Here is a 24,280-nt window from a genome sequence, read left to right as displayed (position 1 = left end):
AAGGATCTTGTAGTAGGGCTTCTCAAAAGTGGTGTTTCAAATCCAGATACATTCCCTCAAGGGCTAAGACATGGCTGTAAAATGGCAGGTTCCTGGTAGTGGACACTGCTAAGCCTCAACCCTTTGCTCCAGCTGGACTGGTCTCCATACAACACTGTCAACATGCCATAAAGAATTTCTGCTTCTGAGTCTTTTCTTGACACATATGTACTGAGGTCCACCATTTCCATTTGTGCCCACATTAAATTCTGCTTGATTGCGCCCCTCTTGCTTTCTAAGCCTGAATGCTGTCTCAGAGTTCTTCTTCCTGTTCAAGAAGCCGCCAGAAGTCTGAGTACCTGTCATCACCTCACCACACTCATTAAACTCAATTATTTCTTTTATTGTGTTATAAGATCCCACTTCCTTTAGAAAGACTTCCCTGACCCTCAAGAACTTGCCTATGTCTGATTGCCTATAAACATAAATAGAGTCACTCTTGTTTTTAAATTTATAATTTACTTCCATGGAATATGACTTAGATTCCAATCCAATCTTTTTAAAATCCAGATTTTCATGTGTGTACAGCATATTAAAATCTAATTCTATTGGAAGGTCCTTGAGGGCAGAGAGACTGTCATATCTTTTAGTTCTCATCACTGCAACCACCAATGTCTAGAATGGTTCTATACTCATAACAGGTGCTATATGAATGTAGTATGTGTATGTATGTGTGTGTGTGTGAATGTGTGTGTGTGTGTGTGTGTGTGTGTTTTAATGAATGGTAGAGTTCTAGCCTGGAGGAATCCTGCATTTTCTGACCTACATGTCAGAACTGTCCATCCAAAGTAGCCCAGAAGAGTGGGTCAGTTTTAGGGCTTAACCTTTTGAGTGCCAACATCGCTGTGAGCGACGCTGACAAATTTTCCCAAAAGTGCCAGCGTTGCTCCCAGCGACTCTTTTTTTGATGGCTATAAATGTAACTAACAATGGAATAATTAGTATTTTATGTTTTGTTCTCTTTTTTTGTACCTCAGGTTATATATTGATATAACCTTTTCTCATGTTGATCCAAATTTCAAATTTTGGTTTGTTCAAATACTGACATATTAATTATGTTATAATTTTTACTTACATTTTAAATGGTCCTTTTAATTTCACTTATCTTTGCAACAATCATCGAAAATCTATGCAGTGTGCATAAGCAAGCTTTTGCTAATGGACATTTTCATTGCTTCATGGTAAAGCGTTAGAATTTTGTTTATAAACTGTTTTTCACTGTTGATATCTATTGATATATGTCTCTAGTGTGAATGCTGTTTGTGTTCTTTTTTTTGTACGCTATGAAGTTTTCTTCTTTTTTTCAAAAATTTATGCAATATTTGGCATACTTCTTGCTTGTTATCCATGTTGCTATGTGTTTTTTCAAATTATAATCATAGGTTTTATATTATGCCATATACTTCAAAAGCCATATTGAAGGAAAGAATTTATTTTTCCTAAAATAATTGTTATAATATAATTTTAATGCAATAATTGTTTTTGCTAAATTGTGTCAAAGAACATTGCTTACAAAGAAGAGCGTGTTTACTATATGTCATGAAATTTTCAGGAAATTATTATGAATAATAATGTCTTTATAGACATTTTTCATAAACTCTTCATTTCTCAGCAAAATAGCCTGGCATGTCTCACATGAATTTTAGCAATTATGCATGGCACTCAAGCGGTTAAGAACATACTTTCCCAAGAGCAGCACAGGTTTATAACCTCCTGGACCCTGCAGCACTCAGATGAAGCAGGATCCCACTGTCTGAGTATAAAACAGCTCATTTGGAGGTTTCCTGGCAAGCAAGGGACATTGGATGATCTGCCATAACCATCTGTGTATAATACATGGTAAAAGAAATAGTACTCCACTCTGCCTGGTGTGGCTCAGTGGATTGAGTGCTGGCCTGAGAACCAAAGGTTTGCTGGTTCAATTCCCAGTCGGCACATGCCTGGGTTGCAGGCCAGGTCCCCAGTTGGGGGCATGCAAGAGGCAAACATGCACTGATGTTTTTCTTGCTCTCTTTCTCCCTCCGTTCCCCTTTCTCTCTCTAAAATGAAATAAATAAATAAATAAATAAATAAATCTTTAAAAAAAGAAGACGAAAGAAAGAAATAGTACTGGGAAGCCATTTTACCTATATTGTAAGGTCGGGAGAGAAGCTGTGTCTGTGTTGGCTCAGGTTGCAAGACACAGAAGATGCTCACATTCATTTGAGGAGACACTGGAAAAGACAAGCTGATAGAAACATTGTATAATCCTGTGATATTATTTTGAAATTTGTTCATGACAGCATCATACTCGGTAGTTGAATTCACGGTTGTTAGCTGAAAAAACATCTTCTTAGGTGCTGGGTAACCTTGTGCAGATGAGCAGGTCAAATTTACAATGTCAGGATTTTCTGTTCTATTAGAAATTAGCATTATTTCAGGTTGACTGAAGTTAGCTGAAAGCAGAATAGAGATACAGGAAGAGAAAGAAAGAGAGAAAATCAATCTAAATTGTACTTAGAAGTGAATAGCAAATATTTAGATATCTGATCTGGGAAATCTGGGGGCACACCTGGGAGCCTCAGGGTGTCTAAAGTTTGGACCTTGGTCCATGGTGAGAGCCACATAATGGCCCCACATTTATTTTTTAAGAATGGAGTTTGGGGCCATGCTTACTTCCTGCTTACCTAAATCAAGAGGATGCTGTCTGAGTGATAGGAGAGCTGAATTTGAGTCACCAAAGACTTATAATGAGGCTACTTCTCTAAGAAGTAAAGTCTGGAAGGAGAAGTGGTCTGACTTTCGGACTAAAGTGTCTCGTGGGGTATATTCCATGTCGCCAGACCAAGAGAATAGAAAGGGATTGAGGCTGAAGTTCCACCAGGAACCAAAAGAGTTCGTGATGCTGGCACACTCTGGGCCCTATCTTCTAGATGGTGGTCCGTGAGTGGATGGGGATTTGGGTTTTAGATATTCAGAATACTGTTTTTGCGCTTGACTGTCAAAGTATCTTCATCATATACTTTAAAATGAAGGGCAAACCCAACCATGTTTAGGACAAATATATGATCTTGGTAAGTACAGAGCTTTACTTGCCCTGTTTGCCATTCAGAATTTTATGGCTGTTGAGGATCACTGGCGCCTAGTCCCTCTGCCAGCCAAACACCTTGCTCTCCTCCCAGAGTTACGAGGTCATTTTCAGGTCCTACATACTAATGTGTAATTTAGTATATTGCTTTGGAAACTTGAGTCGTTTGCATGCCATAGGTACAAGTTTTGCTGTATCAACACACTACTTCAGCACTCTGCTAGTAACTTTATGTGGTCTGTAGACGGTGGAATGCCTCAATTCCACCTACTGTATGTAGCCTTATTAGCAACATTTGTGAAACTTTGGCCTGTATAAGTTTTTCTAATACATATTAAAGTAAATATAAAACCATTAATGTTTTTAAAAAATGATTGTCTGTGTCCCACCTAAAACACACTATGTTTCTCCATAGTACCTGGTTATACTTTGAAAACATTTATTAAGCACTTAGCTAAATGTCCTCAAAGCCCTGCAGCCTAGTTTGAATCACATGGGGCTTAAAGAGAGCAACTTCCTATTCTATTTCTATTTTTACCTCTGTTTTACTCTGTGGTTTCAGAATTGGTATTAATCTGCCTTTTCCAGTTTCATCAAAAATTAACCTGTATCTAGTAAACCCATACTTGGGTAGCTAGCCTAGAGAAATGAAAACTTATGTTCACTCAAAGACTTGTACATGAATGTTTGCAGCAGCTCTATTTATAACCGCCCCCAATTAAAAACAGCTCAATGTCTTTTCATGGCTTGAGTGAGGATAAATAATAAAATGCTACTCAGTGATCAGAAGAAACAGACTTCTGATACATGTAACAACTTGAAAATCTCAAAAGGCAATATGTTGAATAAAAGAAGCTGGTCTTTAAAGGTTATATACTTAATAGCTCCATTTACAGAATATTCTCTAAAACACACACCTATAGGATGCAAAACAGTGGTTTTGGATGTAGTGAGGTTATTATTACAAAAGGATAGCATGAGGAAATGTTTTTAGGGTGATGGAAATGATTTATATCCTTTTTAGAGTGATGCTTACAAAATCTATAAATAAAGTTAACAGAACTGTATGCGAAAATAAAATAATCAATTATACTGTATTATAATTTCTAGTAACAGTTAGGCTTTTCAAGGTCTAGAAAAACAAAGGAGCTGGTTTGCCAGTTTTTAGATTATGCGCATTGGGTTATTTTCCTTCTGACTACAAGGCTCATGCTTGGGCAGCAAACAATTCATAAGCAACCTCTGGAAGGTTGAAGGGAAAACTGAAATTAGGTAGCTGTCACCCTCACTAGGTGATAGCTCCAGGCAAAGATGCAGAGGGTGAGAAATCTTGGATCAAAGGAGAAAATGGGTGTAAAAGAGATTTGAGGACTACATGGTTATATAAATTTAGTAATGGCCAAATCACCCATGGCTTTTGCTTAGCCCCATTACCTTTGTTCAGTTAGCTCTATTTTTTTTCCCAAGGCAAATTTTTACTGATCCTTCAGAAGCAAACTATAAAAAAGTACAAAGGACTTTCAGTTTCCTACTCCCAAACCCTAAGTTACCTTGCAATAGATTTCCCAGAAATGGCTGTCCTCTGCTTTCTCTCTACAGGCACCCTTGTCCCCCACCAACGTTTCTCTGCTCACTACAGTTTCATCTAGAAGGTCAGGGATGAGAACATACCAAGCACTGATAGGGAAGTCTGCGTCTGGTGGATGGGAACCATTCCTTGGGGTCCTTTGCGATGATGGACGAAGCAATGATACAAGCCCTGATCCTTGATCTGAACATTGTGGAGTCTCAGTGTCCAATTATCCTGGTTCAAGCTTGTGCGGCCCTTGTAACTGGGATGAACATTGTTAGGATTCTCTTTGCCTTCATATAGCTCATATAGAACCAGCTTATCCTGGTTCTGCCAAAATACTACCAGCTTATTCAGGCTTATGTTTTGAGAGTTTGTAAAGTGGCATGGAAGATATCCAGTCTCGTTGAAATACGCCTGACTCTTCGTGGAAACAGTACCTAAAGAAGGAAAGGTGGAGATTTGGGAAGAAGAAAAAAGAGGGGAGAACAACAACAACAACTCCGTTTCTCTTTATACAATACTCAGAAGCTCTCCTCTCAGTAATGTGACTGGGTAACTAGATACTGAACTCTGGAACTGTGCATACACATTGGCATCTGGATTATGGGACTTCTGTTCTCATTCTACTGCTAACTAAATTGGCGTGGCCTTGTGTAAACTACAACTGCTATGAGGCTCAGTTTCCTTATCTGTTAATGAAGGGGTGAACCAAATGTTCTAAGATCTTTCCGGCACTATGGGTTGTGAATTTAAACCCCAGAACAGGGAAAACCAGTAGTCGGACAACTCATTTGCCCAACTGTTACCTTCCTATAACCTGAACATTGATTCTCTGTAGCTGTTACAGGCTCCATTACTTCTAGACCAGCACCAAAAGCTCTCCCTTTCCCACCACATCCCCTTATTCCTTAGCCTGCTGTAAGATTTCTGATAATGGTAACAATTAGATATCTCCTCCTTTCATTCTGCCTCTGTATTAGGAGATCACATTGAGTAGCAGCTTTGGGATTCAAATAACTCCCTGTATAGAGCTTCCCTTGTGATTGCAGTTTTCATAGCTTACTCGCTCAAGGATACAGCACAGTTCCAAGGCTCACTGATCTCTCTAAGCTCTTTCGGGGACCAGAAGGAGAACTGGGCTAGTATCATGGTTGTTTGGGGATTGTGGTGGTCAAAGATCATTTAAGGTACATGAATGAAATTCTGGAAATGAATCAGAGATTGGAAAGTGAGGATGTGCTCTTGGAGTATTGGGGAAACCCCAATTACCATGAATTCGCTCTTCCCTGTATGCATTGCCCTGAAAATTTTCACAACCCTTGGAAGGACAGGCTGAGAGAGTTCAAAGAAAGGCTCTCACCCTCAAAGTCATATTGGAGTTTGGGGAAGGGATTTTGGCTACCTGACTCTTTAAATAGGATTAATTACACGAGGGGGGACCCAAAAAACCCTGGAATTTATTTATTAAAAAAATTGTGAATTTATTCTTACATTTAAACTTCAGTCACCTTCAAAGTACTCTCCATCTGATGCAATACACCTATAGAGACTTTTTCCCACTGCTCAGAACAGTTTTTGAACTAGTCGATTTTGATGCCTTTTAGTGCCTCTGCTGTTTTTTGTTTCACCTCTTCCACATCAGCAAAATGTTTCCCTTTGAGGACTTTATTCATCCCGGGGAACCAAAAAAAAAAAAAAAAAAAGTTGCTTGTGGCAAGATGAGGTGAATAGGGAGGGCGAGGCACAGGGGTCATGCTGTTTTTGGTCAAAAACTACTGAGCACTCAGTGCAGTGTGGGCAAGTGCACTTGTAAATCACCCACCATGAAGTGGGCAAACACGTTGAAAGAGTCTCCAAAAAAATTCACTGAAGGTGAACACAGCCTCTCACAACAATGCCAGCCAGTACGCTGACACAGATGGGTTCCTAGAACACTCACCCAGAAGGGGAGGCTTGTACTACAAAGGCCCTGCCCTCCAGAAGATAATTCCATTTTTTTCGGGTTCCCCTCATATACTGTAATAACTATGCATGGTGCCAGCTGGGTACTGGAAATATCAGGGGGAACACTTTGTAAAGTATATGACTTTCTAACCACAGTGTTATAGACTTGAAGCTAATATAAAATAATATTGAATGTAAATGGTAATTAAAAAATAAATTTTAAAATGTCATCAATTATAGGGTTTTCATAGGACTTATTCTGGGTCACAGAGTTACTTGAGACTTGGCCAAGATATTAGTGGTGGGTGAGAAGTGCGGGGTTTGGGGGAAATGCTATTTCTTAGTTAATATGAAGTTAGATGCCACCTTGGCGAGATGGTTAGGGTGGGTTCTAAATAAAGCTTCATTGCTCAGAACTTCATTAAGGAGGAAAGGGAGTTAGGTTGGTGAGAAAGAGATGAGAGGAGTTTCCTTTGAGGTGTTCATTGAGGGGTGATAGGAGAAATTAAATTGGTCTGATCAATGGGTTGTTCTTCTAAGAGAAAGTAGAAGGACAAATGACATGCACTTGGAAAAATTGAACTGTGTGCAGAATGGCCCAGTGAGAACAAATAATCAGGGGGGTTGGAGGTGGTCTTGAATTTGAGGGGAACAGGACTCCAGGCATCAGCGAGATCACTGCCTATTACATTCTGCTCACTAGAACCTTGTGAATCACCTGAAAGTACAAAGATGCAGCATCCACACAGGATACAGTCCCACACTGGAGGGAAGCAGAACAATCTACCTGGGTACCTGAAGCAGTGAAAGGGGGACCTAAGGAAGATTTCCTGAGACTCCTACTCCTCCTTTGCTGAACTCCAAACAATAAGGTAAGAGTGCCACCTACTGTAAAAGCTTCTAGCGGCTATTTCTGGGGAAACTGATTCTGGCTGTATCAGTAACTTGCCTTATGATATAGGGCAAATGACCTAATGGAGAAATCAGACACAGCTGGAAATTCTGCCAATTAGCAATCAATGTTATATTATTACTCAGCAGTCAACCGTGTCTTCTGGGCCTGGAAATGCCTTAGACTTAGGCTTCTGCCTTCTTGATTTATGGCTGCTTCTCTGCTGAGCCTCACCATACCTTCTCTTCTTCCCACTCACTCTCTTCACTCAGATTGGTCCAACTTCTCTGACCCAAAGATTAAAAGGGCTTTTTCTTCCACCCATCTAACTGCTCCCCTCCTCACCTACCAACCAAACGTGTGGTCTGTGTTCTACAGGCATTGGCATCATGAAAGCCTGCTCAGAAACACAGAAGCCCTGGCCCCACCCACACCTACCAAGTCAGAATCTGCACTTTAATAAGAGCTCTGGTTTGAGAAGCTGCAATAGAGGATCCTGACCTCTGTCTCCAGAGTGAAACAGAGGAGATAAAGACAGGAACAACTGGTTTCCATCCAAACCCTCTCTTCTACTCTGGGGTGGAAATCACTCTGAAGCCCATTCTGGGTGGAACTGAAAGTATTTCACAATTTGTACTCCATAGTTCCTCACCAACCACTGGGTTCTGTGACATCATCTGAGCTATGCGTGCTAATCCCCTGACAGTGTGGGAAAGATGAAGTCAAGGTCTATTTTCTCTAAGTGGCTTCAGGCCTCCCCTGTTATGACCCCAGACTCTAGGCCATCTAGCTACTAAGGTCACTGAAATTCCATTGGTAGGTAAGCATTGAGATTCTCTCCTTCCCTAGCACTTGGGTAGTAGATATGGTCTGAGTCTGGTTATATCTGGTTGCTATGATGATTTCAGGAGCTAGGCACTCAAGAATCCATCCAGATACTTCCCTAAATGGCTAAAGGAGTTTCAAAGGATATTTGAGAACTTCCTGAGTAATATACTGTTTGACTATCACACAAAAACTATAGTCTTCTAACCTTGTGAGGTCTCTGACCCAACCTTGGACTTCATTCTTCTCTGGCTACTACCCCAAATATGCATGTCTTATATAGCCAAGGATCATCTCTCACTCATGCTGTTATACTTATCTGTACTCAAGCATTTTCCATTTTTTTTTAACTGAAGTTCCTTTAATGCTATACAGGGTGTGGCAAAGTATGTTTACAATTGTTTATGTAGAAAATGCAATAATTAATAAATAGTAATACAAAAATAAACTCTGTCTTTTGCAGACTCACAACTGTAAACATACTTTTGCCAAATCCTGTACCCTCTGGAAGCTTCATTTTATTGTAATAAACTACATCTTTAACCTCTTCATCAAATGTTTACCCCAAGGTCCTGCTTTCATGAAAATCTAGCCCTACCTAAAGGATGCCACTTGCCCCAGCCCCTGCTTGTTTTGTTTTCACAGACACCTTGAACAACAGCCTTCCCCTTTGAAGGGTTTCTGTTCCTGACTGAGGTCAGCCACCAACAGCAATGACATTACTTCCTTGCTCACTGACCATTTTGCCATTAGATGCAAAGTTTTTTCAATCAATTATTAGTATGAATTTGAGTGACTTCAAGGATGAGTTCACCGACAGACTTGCCTGAAAGTTCTTTGATCTCTTCCTCTTCAAAGATCATCCCCAGACTATGTTAGCAGCCCCTCCCCCATGACGTAACCCTGAAACTTACCTCCAAGAATAGCTCTGCTCCAAGAATCTTAAAACTCAGTGTGCCTATCTCTGTCCACAACATATTTTCCTCCATGACTTGCTTAATTACTTCACATATGTCTTTTTTTTTTACTTCATCAAGACCTCAACTCTATCCAGTCTAGACCCTATATTTCAGCACTTTCCAAAAGAGCCCTGCAACAGTGGAAATGGTCTATATCTGTGCTGGCCAACAGACTACCATTGAGCCATTGAGCACTTGGTGTGTAGCTAGTGACTGAAAACTGAATATTTAATATTATTTAATTTTAATTAATTTAAAAAGCCACATGTGGCTAGTCGTATCATATCGAACAGCACAGTGATAGTATATCTTTTCAATCATTCTCTTGCCAACAACTTCAATAAATTTGTCTCTTTGTGCAGAATTCATTCTAAGAACACGCTACTTTTGATCTACATATCTGAAGGAAATTATTCAAGCTGGTGACATTACAAATCTGTGGTCTCCTCTGCCACTCAACTTGGCTTCTGAGCTGCTCACCCTGCTTACCTCCCTCTCCCTTCCTCACAGCAGTTCCCTCTGCTATTCCTTTGTTTCTCTTTCTTCGTATAGCCAAACTCCCTAAAAGAGTAAGGCAGCAACTGCTGCCTTCATTCCCAGCCTCTCTCCCCCATCTCTCTGCTGAAACTTCCCTGGCAAGGATTGTCAGTGACTTCCCGTGATAGCCAAATTCAGAGCTCTTTTCAGACCTCATCTTATTTGACCACTCTGTTGAATGTCACACTGCTGGCAGTCTTTCCTTGAAACTATTCTTTCCCAGCCTCTGGACTCCTGGTCGGTTTTCTCTGATCCCCCCTTAAACACTGATTATCTTGACTGCCTACTCTTGATCTTACTCTCCACACTCTCTCTGGACTTTCTCCTTTAGTAAAAGGAGGAAAAATCATAAGTACAGGTAAGCATGGATTCAACTGCCAAATATATAAATTAATAATTCACAGATGCTTATCTCCAGCCAATAACTTTCACTATCATTCCAGATATCCATATCCAACTGCCCGCTGGATACTGCTGTTTAGACAGCAATAGATACTCTCTGTTCCTCTTCTTTAAACTTTCCTGTCCTCTATCTCAGCGAATGACCCCCACCTGACTTGCTGCTGTCAGTAACCATCTGAACCATCTATAGAAAACACCCAAAGAGGGTCTGCACAGGAGTGGCTGAGGAGACCTAGAACTCCTACAGCAGAGCTGCACTCACAGTTGGGAGCAGCCCGGTGCTGCTGTGGCCAAACTGCAGGCTCTGCTCTCCCTGCCTGTCTGTTTCCCCCACCCTGGGATGTGTCAGATGGCTTCCCTCTCATTGCTGAGGGTGGGGTAAATGAGCAGCAGGAAGGAGCAGGACAGGAGAAACTAAAGGCACCCAGGATGTGTGGCAGGAACCTCCACCAATACATTAACAGATGAAGAAAATGAGACTCAGAGAGGAGCTGCAAACAGGGAAGATCCGAGTTCTATGAAGCCTGACACTTTTTAAATTTCTTTTTTTTTGGGGGGGGGGTGCTCTTTAATAAAAGAAATGCAGAATTCAAGTACAAAATGCCCATGGTCATTATTATTCCACCCAACCAAAGGAGAACATGAAGGAGAAAAAAGTCATAATAAAAGGAGGCAGTTGTCTCAACTTGCTGCGGTTAAAATATCTTACTTTTGAAACTTTTACCAAAGCATAAGACATGACCATACTGCTAGGGCCCCCCTGGAGTCTTGGAGAGGCCCGTGTGAGTGAGAAACCCTGCAGTTCAGCTTCTTTAACTTCATGGTAAGTTGGCCAATAGGATCAGCCAAAGGTCAGTGAAGTAGATAGCAGCAGGGCTGGGATTTTTTGATCCTCCCAGTAAGCAATGGCAACTTCATCTATGGGTATGGGCTGGTGGGGGAGGTAGAGGAGGGAGAGAGGGAACATAGGGAATGTGGAAACCAGAAACCAATGCTCCCTAATGAAAGGAGACATTTAGAAACCCATCAGCTGCTTCCTGAAAGCCTGAGAATGACAGAAAAGGGAACAGAGAAGACCAGAAAGGGATATATATGGAACGAAAGAGTTAAACCTCAGGAGTATCAGAGCAGGGACCTTCTACTTGCTTGCTGGGTGCCCCTGGGCAGGCCAGTCTACCCTACTTTGTGAGATGTCAGAGGAGAAAGGATGCACAGAGGGGATAGGGCTCCATCCCAGGCCAGGCCTGTCATCAGCTGAGATACCTGTTCTCAATCATGATATTTTCTTCTTCTGTGCAAAGGTATTTTTTTAAAAATGTGGTAGTGTGCAACACTGGATAGAAAGTCAGTAAAACCCACGAAGTTTCAGGCCTGGGCTTGCAGTGGTCAGACTCATCAGGAGACAGTGGAAGGATTCTAGGACTTTACAAAGCCAAAGGTTCTTACCAAAGAGCAGGAACGTCAGAAAGATAGTGGTACGCAGTCCCATAGTGCTAGAATTAAAAAAGAGAAGGGAAAACATGATTAGAAAATTAAACTGAAAACGAAACATGACAAGTGAAGTTGGAGATTCACTTAGGTCCCAGGGTGCAGCAGAGACCACGCTATGTGTTCACCAAAGCCATCTCCTCTTCCTCCTAGTTCCACAAATAAGCCCTATTTCCCAGACTCCCCTTTAGTTAGGAGGGTCATGTCATTGGGTTTTTGTCAATGAAATTGTAGGCAGAAAAGCTGGGTTACTTTTGGGCCTGCCACTAGAACTCCTTTCTCTTTCCTTCCTCCCCTGCGTTCTAGAATGCAGAGGATCCAGAAGAGTCCAAGGGTGTAAGGATGGCAAAGCCTCCTTGTGAAAGAAAGCTGGTTTGCTAGACAAATTAACAAGAGAGCTCTTTCTACCCCATGGTGATTCATACTGGATTGTGACATAACCAAAAAATAAACTTTTATTGTGTTAAGCTAATGAAGTTTTTTACATTGTTTATTGCAGTAGCTAGCATTACCTGTCTCAGCAAACACAATGGGTATGATGGGACAAACAGAAAGTGTATGTTTAGAAATCAACGTTCCTTTGGTTTCCCCGTGGTTCTCAAACTTTACTGTGCATAAAAATCATCTGGGAGAGTATGTTAAAGCAGTTTTCTGGGCCTCACCCACAGAGACTCTGATTTAGTAGGTTAGGTGAAACCCATGTCTAACAAACTCACAGGTGACACCAATGCTGCTTGGTCTGAGGACCCCACTTCAGGACAATGGCACTATTCACTTAATCTACATGGCAGAGCCAGGGAAGATGACAGGACTTGCTCTGTAACCTCTATGTTCTCTTTCTTCCTCTCTCTCCCTCCCCCTTTCTGCACTTACCCACTCATCCCAACTTAGACCAAAAAGGCTACAGGGTGGCTTACAGGGAAGCATAGAATAAGGAAAGATAAACAACATTAGAACCAGGTGCAAAGCAAACCAAATGCAGGGCTATAAAATGTAGCCAGTACAAGTCCAATGCTAAATGCTTACCATAGAAATCTGCCCACCCTGCATGGTACAGGCCACAGGTTTGGCTTATAGTTTTTAACAGCCAAAGTGAGAGGGAAACCTAATTGGTGAATTCATTTATAGATAGATCTGCCTAGAAAATAAAAGCAAACCAAAGCTTAGGAAAAGATACACAACTGTTCCTGATCCAATAGCAAAAATTTCTTCATTGGGGTGGATTGTCTAGAAGCCATCCCTGATCCCTTTGGGCTTTGCTAGACACCCTTCCTCTGTTCCCACAGCACTCAGCTTCGGGCTAAAAGTGTCTGTTACATTTTTTCCCTTCTGGATTATCACCTCCTCTTTTTTAATTAAAAAAGTTTGAATACGGCATACCTGCATATGGTACTAAATTGCTTACCACCCTCTCCCTTCCTCACAGTAGTTCCCTCTGCTGCTGCTTTTAGTTTCTCTTTCTCTTATAGTCAAACTCCCTGAAAGAGTACGCAAGTCTCTCTCCCAACCCTGTTCCCTAGTTATCTAGTTTCCCCCATAGACATAATTGGAGTGACCACTGTTACCTGTTCACAACTTCTTGCCTCTATGTGCAATTATTTTAGGCAAAATAAAAACATAGACCCGTATTTTTTCATTTTATTTTTAAACACCTTGTAGCACAGTATACACACTTTTGCACACTTACCACTACCTTGGAGATTGTTCTGTATCACCACATACTGAGTATCCTAATTCTAACAGTTGCATATTATTTGGTCGTATTCTATTGGATGGTAATAATTTATTTTGCCAGGCCCTATCAATGGATATTTAGGTTGTTTCTAATCTTTTGCTGCAATGAAAACCTTGATCATATGTCAAATCACATATGTGGGAGTAAGCTATGTTCCTTGAAGTACAATGGCTTGACCAAAGAGTCAGAAGGTAATTGCAACTTTAATCTTCACAGATATTGAAAAATTGTTCTCCCCCAAGATTATATGCTTACGCCCTAAGCAAAAAAAATGAGGGTGCTTATTTTCACATTACTTTTGCCAATATAGTATGCTTTCTAATTTGTGGTCTTTACCAATAGAGAGAGTTAAAATGTACAGTGGTATTAAATATGTTCACATTATTGTGCAACTGTTGTCTCCACCATCCATCTCCAGAATTCTTTTTATCCTGCGAAGCTTAAACTCTATACTTATTAAACAGGAACTCCCCTTCCCTCTCCCCTAGCCCCTGGAAACCACTATTCTACCTTCTGTCTCCATAAGTTTGACTACTCTATGTACTTCACATAAAGTGGAATCATATAGTAGTTGTCTTTTTGTGACTGGCTTATTTCACTTAGCATAACGTATCCATGGTTTATCCATGTTATAGCATGTGTCAGAATTTCCTTCCTTTTAAAGGCTGAATAATATTCATATATATCACATTTTGTTTATCCATTTTTCGATTGATGGTCATTTGAGTTGCCACCACCTTTTGGCTATTGTGAATAATGCTGTCATCAACACAAGTGTACAAATATCTAATTTCTTTTGGGCATATACTCTGTAGTGGAATTACTGGATCACATGGTAATTCTACTGTAATATTTTTTTGAGGACTTGCCATCCTGTTCACCATAACAGCTGCACTATTCCCATTAGCAGTGCACAAGAGCTCCAATTTCACCTTATCCTTGCCAACACTTATCTTGTGTGTGTGTGTGTGTGTGTGTGTGTGATCCCAATGGGTGTGAGGTGGTTCTCATTGTGATTTTTAAGCGAATATTTTTTTATTATAAGTATCACAATCTTTTCAAATGTACAAGAAGTTATATTTCTTATTCCAAGACTGTCTATACATTTCTTTTGCCTCTGACCCTTTTCTTATTTTCCTTATTGATTTGTAGGAGCTGTTTCATATTTAAAAATTAGTGTTAATTCATGAGTAATTAGAATTAGTGCATTGTGACAATGAGTAGCAAATATATTCAGTTGCTGAAGCATACAGTAGGTGTTCAACATACAAACCTCACACCCCTCATGATTGCTCTCTTCCACCAGTTCTCATGATTTCAATAGGTTTCAGAGCTTGCCGTTATCTGTTGGGCCAAAGCTGACACTTCTCATGGTGGACCCTGGGAACAGTTTTCTATTTGATTCTTGTGCACTTCCTGACATTAAATCACTCCCAGCATCATATCTATCATACAATCTGAGGATTGGGAGCCCTTTGAATCTGAACTCCCACCTGATATAGGAATCCTCCATTGTTTTCAAACCAATAAATCAGTATGCTTGACCTAATTAAAGATTCTGTTATAAATTTAACAAATCACCTTGAATTCAAATAATTACCAGAAATTATTGGCCCTGGGAAATCCTGGATAACGGTCCATCTCTGTAAGTCACACAGTGAGAAGAAGCACTGGGTCAGACAAGGAAGTCAGTGCCATTTTTGACTTCTCTGTTTGGAAACTCTCTTTCCCTGAGTGAGAAGCTGCCTCCTGTTAACTTCCTCTCACTGACAGTTGTGTTGTTCTCAGGATTTGGGTACAGTGATCACATCCCTCTTGAAACTTCTGGCCCAGCTGTGACAGTCCTAGTAAACTTCACTAATATTGGTTTGGTTTAGAGAGAGCACTATGGACACACAGTTTGTCAGAGACCCTAGTAAAATATGATGATAAAATACTTGAGACTGACATCATTCTCTTTTATAAAGTATAAATGTCCATATGAAGAATTTCAACTCTAGCCATTGTTGTGTGTGTGCGTGCGCGCGTGTGCGCGCGTGTGTGTGAATGTGTGTGTGTGTGGTGGAGGTTGGGTGGGAGAGAGTTGGGTTGAGTTTCTTCAATGTTGTTGGCTCTGAATAAGAACAGAAATGCCACTCTTCCCCTCTTCCCTCAGGAATAAGGTCTCAACCACAACCTCAAGTCACTGCTTTCTCCAGAGTGCTTGCAAAGTAAAACCTCTTGCTTTTGGAGGGAGAGAGAAAGAAGGGGGACTAGGAGAGGAAAGAACCCAAGAATTTACAGGGAAGAGTCTCTGAGAGATTTCTGTAAGTTATGAGCAGAACAAGGTCTGTAGGTACATGAGTTGGTCAAAAACCTGAAATGAGTAGCCTCCATGTAGTTGAAGGTTCACTTCAGAAACCAAAGAAAGAGCACCCGCGGTACAACACCTTCCCATACTTTACATGCCCGGCCCATCACAGAACATGAGTGAGTGTCTGTGCTATTAGTCCTCACAATAAGGTGGGCCTATTTGCCCCCATGTTACAGATGAAGAAATGGAGCGTCAGACAGGTTAAGAAACTTGCCTTGCCTTAGCCACCTGCTCAGTAAATGACAGAGTGGAAGTTTGAAACCCATGCAGCCTCACTACATTCTTTTTAAACAATGGTGTAGTCCCCTTAAAAGTTTCAGCCAGTTTCAGCTGCTGTGGGAGCAAGTGGAAAGGACTCTGATTCCGCCCACTGTCAGAGCAGCACAGGAGAAGCAAGCACATCCCCAGGGCCAGGTGGGACAGTGGCTTCTGGGATCAGAACGTTACTCAGGGAAACATGCTGGGATGGGGTAGAAGGGGACCAAAGTGTCCCTTTGTATCAGGGGAATGTCTGTCCTGAGCGCCTATTCATTCCACAAATATTGCTTCAACACCTGCTATGTCCCAGGCAGAGAATCCTCCACTTCCCTCCAGCCCTGGACAGGTTTCCTATTGTGGGTTTAGCTCCAGGCACACGTTACCACGTTCCAGCTAAGCCTCATTTAGAAGAGCTCTGGGCAAATGTTGAGTATTTGGGCAGAAAAAGGAGGAAATACAGAAGGGATCTTTTATGTCTCAGGTCTGAAGCACTTGTAAGACCTAATTCAGGCAACAGGCAGTATGAAGGGATGTGCACTGGTGGTGGCCGGTGATAGGGATGGGACAGGGAAGCACAGAAATGATGATATGGGAAGTGAGAAGGATTCCAAGGCCTAAGTTGGGCATAACAAACAAAAAAAATGTTTCCTATTTCACAACTCTGTCTAGAATATTAGTGGTGATGAAGGTACTAGGAAAAAAATGCTGATAAGTTTGCTGCTGTCTTAGCAAGGTTGTTCACTGAGACCAGCTCTCACACAAAAATGGAATTTATTCAGGGTCAGGCTTGTTTCAGAGGTTTTAGGGGAATATAAAGATGTGTAGGCCTTGGTTCCTCACCCAGTTCTAAAAAGAAAGACAGGGTCAATGAATAACCATAATTCAAGCTCCAGGGCCAGTGTGGGAGGAGATGACGCTTATCTCCTCCCAGCAAATATGAGTCCTTGTTCTGAGCAAAGCAGGACACCACAACCTTTGTGGGGGGAGGACTAGGTCAGCCTCAGCCCCGTGCTGGGGGCCTGACCCTTTGCCTTCACCAGTGCATGCTGTGACTGGACAAGAAAGCCTCGTGACTGTCAGCGAGGTGAGAAGGAAGTGATACACAGGAGGAGCACGAGCTGCCCACAGCTGCCCAGGGCCTTGGCTTGCCTCTGGTGGGACACGCTGCATGGATTATTTCTCAGAGCATGGGAACCTGATGCTCTCTCTACCTTTACAGCAGCTAGTATTACCTTTGCAGTACTGGGAGGAATAAGGTAGGCTTACTTCCTTTTAAAATAAAGTTTCTTAACTACAAGCGAGGAAAAGTTCTGGGAACTGAATGTATCTGAATTTTCACAAGTCTCTGACACGGTGTCTTATGATATGCTTGAGAGCAGTATGGGGAAATGTGGGTTTGATATTAGTATGGTTACTTGGCTGAAAAGCTGTGCCCTAAAATTGTGTACTTGTTCCACAAATATTTATTGAGCCAGGCATTGAACTTGGTGCTGGGAATGTAATGAGGAGCAAAATCAGAAACAGCTCCCCTCACAGGGTTGCTTACAGTGAAATAGAAGAGCAAGATAATGATCAAATAATCATACAAGTAATTATAAAATTATAATGATGACAAGTACTACAAAGAAGATGATCATGCTATTTTAGGAACCTACAATATGAGTACTCTAAACTGAGACTTGAAGAACAATGTGGTAGATTAAAAGTGGACACCTTTTTTGTGTCTCCTTCCATGAAGATGTGGAGTCTAATCTCTCCATGAATCTGGGCTGTGTTCAGAGACTAGTCTGATCAATAGAATGTGTAGAAGAGACATTTGGGACTTCTGATGAAAAGAAGCTTTGCAGCATTTGTCTTTCTTGGAATACACTTTCTGGAGCTCTGAGCCATCATGTAAGATGTCCCACTACCCTGAGACCACTGTTCCAGAGAGGCTATATGTAGGTGTTTGGGTCAATAGTCCCAATTGCATCCAATTCCCAGCCATCTCTGCCCAGCCACCAGGCATGTGGCTTGAATTCTCTACATCAGACTGCAAACTGCAGCCTATAGACCATATCTAGTCACCAGCTATATTTATAAATAAAGTATTGTTGGAACTCAGGCATACCCATTTGTTTAATTATTGTCTCTGGCTGCTTTTGCATTTCAATAGTAGGGTTGAGTAACTGTGATAGAGACTACATGGCCACAAAGCTGAAAATACTTTCTATCTGGCCTTTTATAGAAGAAAATTCCCTTGTTCTACATCAGCACTGTCCAATAGAAATATAAGGCAAGCCACATAACTTGGAAGTTTCTAGTAGCCACATTAAAAAAATAAAAAAGGAATAGGTGAAATTAATTTTAATAGTATATTTTATTCAGTCCAATATATGTAAAATATATAATCTCAACATGAAATCAATATACAATTATTAATGGAAATTTTACATTCTTTTTCTATACCAAGTTTTCAAAATCTTGTGGGTATTTCACACTTAAGAGCACATCTCAATTAAGACAAGCTACATTTCAGGTCATCAGTAGCCACAGGTGGCTAGTGACTATCTAACTGGACAGTGAAGCTCTAGAGAAGTGCATTCATTAGCTTAATACCACCAAGTGACCTCAACTGATGCCATCAGAAGCAGAAAAATCACTTAGAAGCCTGACCAAATTTCTGAGCCACAACATTGAAAGAGAGAGTAAAATACTCATGTTAAGCTGCTAAAACTGGGGACAGTTTGTAATGCACCAATAGGGAAACAGAACAGACTGAATATGTGCTAAGTAGGTGAAAGGTTGGGCAGTGGCTTTGAAAGAGTCTAGGGCAAAGGAAACAGCATATGCAAAGGCACAGAGGCAGAAGGTTGATGTGCTGAAGTGAACAGAGAAATGGGAGACAAGGCTGGAGAGGTCAACCGGGGCCAGACCATGCTTACCTTATGGATCAGTTAAGGATTTTGGTCTTTATTCAGAGAGCAATGTAAAACTGAGGAAATTAAAGCAGAGAAGTGACATAACCAGGTCTGCATCTTGGAAAGATGAACCTGGCTGCTGTGCATAGCAAATGGGCAGTAAGGAAGCCAGAACAGATGCCAGAAGACCAATCAGTTGGCAGTCATTTAAGTGAAAAAAGGTGGCTGTTTGGCCTAGGGTGGAAGGGGCAGAAGTGGAATGAAGTGGATAGGTTCAAGCAATATTTAGGATTATAATCAACAGGATCTGGTGATTGATTAAACATGGGGGGATGAGGACAAGATATTGATTGGTTCATTGATTGATTCATTTATTCAACAACCAAGTGCCAGGAATCATTCTTGTTTAATAGGCTGATATCAGAGTGGATGGTAAAGACCCTATTTTTTACTCTTTCATATTCACATATTTAGTAAAACTATGAATGAAAGCACAGAAAGCATGCTTCTGCTTTCAAACTTGCAGATGACACAAAAATGAGCAAGATAGTTACTGGTCTATTTGTCAGCTGAATTAATATTCATAAATCCCCAAAAGAGAGTGTGATACAAACATGATGAATCTCATGAGGCATAAAGATCTTTCTTAAGTTTTAAAATAACGACTGTGAAGTGAAATAAATAGTCAGTAGAGAAATAGCTTATCCATAATAAATGTAAAAATCACATGCTAGTGTGGCATGTCTAACCAAAAATTAATTCTAATCTTAGTGCAGAATATGGTCACTATACTCTGTGCTTATCAGACCACATTACTTGTGGTACCATGTTCAGTGAATTTGGTTATACTTGAATGACAATAAAAAAATCAGAGCTTACCAAGAGAAGGAACAGCACAATTCACTAGAGAATAATGAAAGTGTGTCAAATGAGGAACAGTTAAAAGAACTGGGGACAATAAACTTGAAGAAGAGAAGCCTGCAAGTACATGACAGCTACCTGCAAATATTTAAAGGCCCTCCTGTGGGATAAAACACACACTGTTGCTGGAGGGCAAGTAGTTCCAATAATTGGAAGTTACAGGGATCCAGATTTCAGTTTCAGATAATGAAGAACTTTAAATAAAGTGCTACATCCAAAGGCTGGATATTCTTGTGAGCTGATGAGCTCCTCATCACCAGAATTGCTCAAGCATTTTAGGAGGAATTCTTGACATGAGTGGGTGGTTGGACTCTATAACTTTTAAGTTTCCTATAAGGTTCCCAATACATTGCAAGAAATGAGGAAAACTAAAGTAAATGACCCGGACACGCCATCTTTCCCTGTCCCCTAATCTGAGTCCATTTCTCTAACTTTTAGCATAGTATATGGTAAGGTGCATTTGGAGAATCCCCCTGTCTGTGGAGGATCTGCTGAGCTGACCACAAGTGAATGGTCCAGGGCTTCAGAAGAGATGGAGAATAGCAGGCAATCCTATAGCCCAGAGGGTGGGATGAAGGTGTAAAAGTAGGTCAGATTTGGTCTCAGAACTGTATCCTGATGACGGAACATGGTGAGCTAGGCATGGGTGTTTGCAGGAGAGTTGATTTCTGTTAAGAGCAGAGGAGGCTTTTACTCAGTATTGGATCCAGCTAAGCCTCTTCATTCTGATACTTTCACTCCTGAGAGCGGTCACTACTACATTGCTTAACAGAATCTTTCTCAGAGAATTGCTGTTTTCCTTTCACATTAGCAATTGTTGATTGCCTAAAACTCAAAGTAGTGACGTTCTGCCTCAGTCCTTTAAAGGCTTTGCAAGCTTCCAACACTTCTTCTCATGACAGTCTTTCAAACAGATTCTTAAAAAGGTACGATCCTGTATCCTAGACATCCAGTTCATATGTCTCCAAGAACTATTGCCTTCTGATGAACCAGTTTTAAATGTTGGATTTAGTTCAAGTGGAGAAATATTTCAGTCATTTTTTTTTAAAGATTTTATTTATTTATTTTTAGAGAGGGGAGAAGGGAGGGAGAAAGAGAGGGAGAGAAACATCAATGTATGGTTGCCTCTCATGCGCCCTCAACTGGGGACCTGGCCTTCAACCCAGGCATAAGCCCCAACTGGGAATCAAACCAGCAACACTTTGGTTTGCAGACTGGCACTCAATCCACGGAGCCACATCAGCCAGGGCTTTCAGTCATATTCTTGGTACACACATGTGTGCATGCACATGTATAAGAACAGAGGCATAACCCAATGTTTAATGCCTCTTATCAGTATAATAAGCATTGGCAAATTTCTAAGCCACAGTAAAATATAATAGTCTATAAGGACACATAGAAATGGGGGAATGATCATGGCCTTTTTGTAGGATAATAAGAAAAGCTGACTAGGCTGGAAGGGAGGTTGACTTTGAACAAATAATGAAAATTAGTTCCTGTAAGTAGGGTAGGATAGCTTAATGGGGCCTAGAAATCAGATAAGGAGTTTATATTTGATTAGATAGAGAATTAAGAGTTTGGGATTAATAGTTTGGGAGCATAAAAATCATATAATGAAAGTTTAAAGAAAATAAGGCTATCAGTAGCCTGAGAAAGGAGATGAGGGCTGATATTAGAGTGATCAAGAAAGCCAGTATTAAAGGCTCATGAATCTGAGATGAAGAGGCTGAACCAGCATGACAATAAAGATATACATGTCAGTGATGCCTTGATGAAGACATGAATACTTTCTAGTATCTGGTAGACACAGGAGCTCATTGGCTATGGATACATGTTACCCATCCTGAGCTCTGCTTTTCTTGAGCTTCCCCACCAACCACGTCTCCTTCTAGCTCAGACTGTATTATATATCTGACTTGGTTTACAATCTTTACTTGGAGCGAATCCTCTCAGGCCCCCATTTTTTAAGACTTTTTCTGTCTTTTCCCTCACTCATTTGAGAACATAGTGTCTCTACATAGGTATGAGGGGAGCGTGGGTACAAGGAAGAAATGTCCATGCAGATGTTTAAGGAGCAGAAGATGCTTTTATTCACTCCCCAATATTGTAGGTAACTAAAGTATTAAAATTAAGAGCCCATTCTCCTCACTCATTCAGAAGGAGCATAGCATGGCAATAGCATTTAACTTTTCCTGTCTCCCAACAGCAAATCTGTATACAAGACAGATACCCAGCTTTCCTAGTTATATCTAGAATCAAACTTTTCTGTGTCAAGGAGCATGCCTTTTTCAAATTGCCAATGGCTTTGGAAATCACTTTTTCCATTTTACCAGAAAGTGCCTATGGGTAAGCATCACGCAAAATTTATAGGTACTCTGAGTCTCTGCACATCCAGTCACAAAAAGGCAGCCATGCCAATCCTGGCCGCCTCCGGGAGCCCCCTTCCTGTTCTCTCAGAACCAGAATCATGGTCAAAGAGAGAAAGTCAATACTTCAGGGGCACAATATGAGAAGCATCCCCCTCACCCCATTTCGAGTATCATCCCTACCCTAGTGCTTGGAATTCCCAAATTACTCATTCCTTGAGTTAAGGCATTTTTTTTGTCAGCGCCTGTTAAAATGCAAGTGCAAGCTGGAAGAAATGTGTTTTTTATTTTTATTTTTTGTTTTTATCCATTAAAAGTTAAGTTCAAGTTAATTTATCTAAGTAGGAAATGGAACTCAGAAAGGAACCATACTCAGAAAAGGAGAAGAGGGAATAGGACATTTGCCATCTTGACGGGGCGATGAAAAGCGCTGCCTCAACCCATATTCAAAATGGCATTTATTTCCCAGACTTCAGCCTGTGTACATGCCAGTGCACAATTTAGAAACAAGTCTCTATAGTCGGTCAGAGATGAGGATAAGAGTCTAATAAAAGTCGAGTGCTCAGCCTATGGCCCTGTCCTTCCTGCCTGCCTCCCAAATACTCTTACCTGCCTCGCCATGAAAGACGACTTGTCAGCACTTGCTTGGACCATGGATAACCACCCACTAACATCCCCACCACCCTCCTTGCCTGTTTCAGACATATTTTGCTCTAGCTCTGTCTCTGCAAAGCCTCAGTCTCCTGCCCAGAGACCCCTAAACTCACTCTCACCTCTATCCGGAGGTATTTGAAACATGGTATTTGAACCTTGATTTTCTCCTAAAGAATCTGGCTTGGCTCACCCTTTCACCTTTCATAATCTCCCCTCCCTTACCTGCCCCCACCCTGCCTCATCTCCATAAAATCCAATCCTCACCTCCTCCAGGAAGGGACATCAACATCCAGGCACACCAGAGTAACCAAAATACCAAACTCAATGACATAGTTATTAAACAGTAAGCACAGTTACAAAGAACTATTTCCTTCCCTTCAAAGCACTCTTGCTATACAGTCATATTTAGTGTGACTATTTCCTCTCCAGGCTAGAAGCTTTGAGAGTATTAGACCATGTCTTTTGTGCTCCCTGTTAAAACCCAGAACCTAGGACATAGTAAGCACTTAATAAATATATTTAGAGCATACAAGTGAACAGAGATTCATACAAGCTTTCATTATGTACAGGATAGCTCTTGGAAATAGCATTTATGGTATCTGCAGCAGCAAACAGAAGACAAAATATAGAACTGTGAACCTGTGCACATAATTAAATAGACTCATTTTAGTTCAGAACCTTAGTCCCAGGATTGAGGCTGCATGTCAGAGAAACAGGTCATCTCCTTAGGTATAAAAATTTGAGAGGAGTGGGAAGTTCCCTTAGCCCCAAATTATTTTCACCTGTCTCTCCAGAACCTTCAATAACTATTAGTGGAGGCATTATTTTAAGCCTATTTGCAAATGCAAATATGTTCATGGTATACAGAACACAGTAAACCGCTGCCTGGGCTCTTTTTTTGCCCAGACTATTTCTTTCCAAATGAGCTATTGGGTGTCAAGAGGGGCCAATATTAGGGTGCAGCACTTGGATGGGAAGAAGAAATGGTGACAGGTTTCTGGACCAGGGAAACAGAGAAGGGAAAGGCCAAAGAAAGAAAGCAGAGACCACTGCAGAGGCTGTGGATTTTGGCGCCTGCCCTCTGGACTTTCCACTGGCACAAAGGGTCAGGCAGGGCCAGCATCCTTGGATAGCCTCCCCAAGAGCAGAGCTACTTGGAGCCCCTAGCACTCCAAGGCCAAGAGAGGCTGTCAATTAAGTGGCCCCTTCTATTTCCTGCCTGCCCTGTTGCTAAGCTCACCAAAGCAGAGAAAGGACTCCGGCTGAAAGACACAGTTTTGTAATGTCCCAACTTAAATGTAGCTAAGTCTGAGAATCAAGCCTGAAGGTCAAAGGTTTTAAGCAGGTATTCCACACCCCTTCTTACT

General features: G+C 41.1%; 1 protein-coding gene across 4 annotated transcripts in view; it reads right to left on the bottom strand.

Moving 5' to 3' along the window:
* CD86 (CD86 molecule) overlaps nucleotides 1-24,280 on the bottom strand; it is a 64,180-nt gene that overhangs the window by 11,174 nt on the left and 28,726 nt on the right. For all 4 annotated transcript variants that reach the window (XM_090277307.1, XM_090277317.1, XM_090277299.1 and 1 more), the window contains exons 2-4: nucleotides 11,685-11,731; nucleotides 4,778-5,116; nucleotides 2,166-2,474 (exon numbers count right to left, since the gene is read on the bottom strand). In XM_090277307.1, the coding sequence (XP_090133433.1) occupies nucleotides 2,166-2,474; nucleotides 4,778-5,116; nucleotides 11,685-11,731 (695 nt within the window). The remainder of the gene's footprint in view (nucleotides 1-2,165; nucleotides 2,475-4,777; nucleotides 5,117-11,684; nucleotides 11,732-24,280) is intronic.

The sequence above is a fragment of the Furipterus horrens genome, unplaced genomic scaffold (genome assembly GCF_987537825.1).
Source record: "Furipterus horrens unplaced genomic scaffold, mFurHor1.1.pri manual_scaffold_1, whole genome shotgun sequence".
Classification (NCBI taxonomy): Eukaryota; Metazoa; Chordata; class Mammalia; order Chiroptera; family Furipteridae; genus Furipterus; species Furipterus horrens.
Note: the sequence above shows the minus strand (reverse complement) of the source record. Positions and strands in the feature narration are given on the sequence as shown.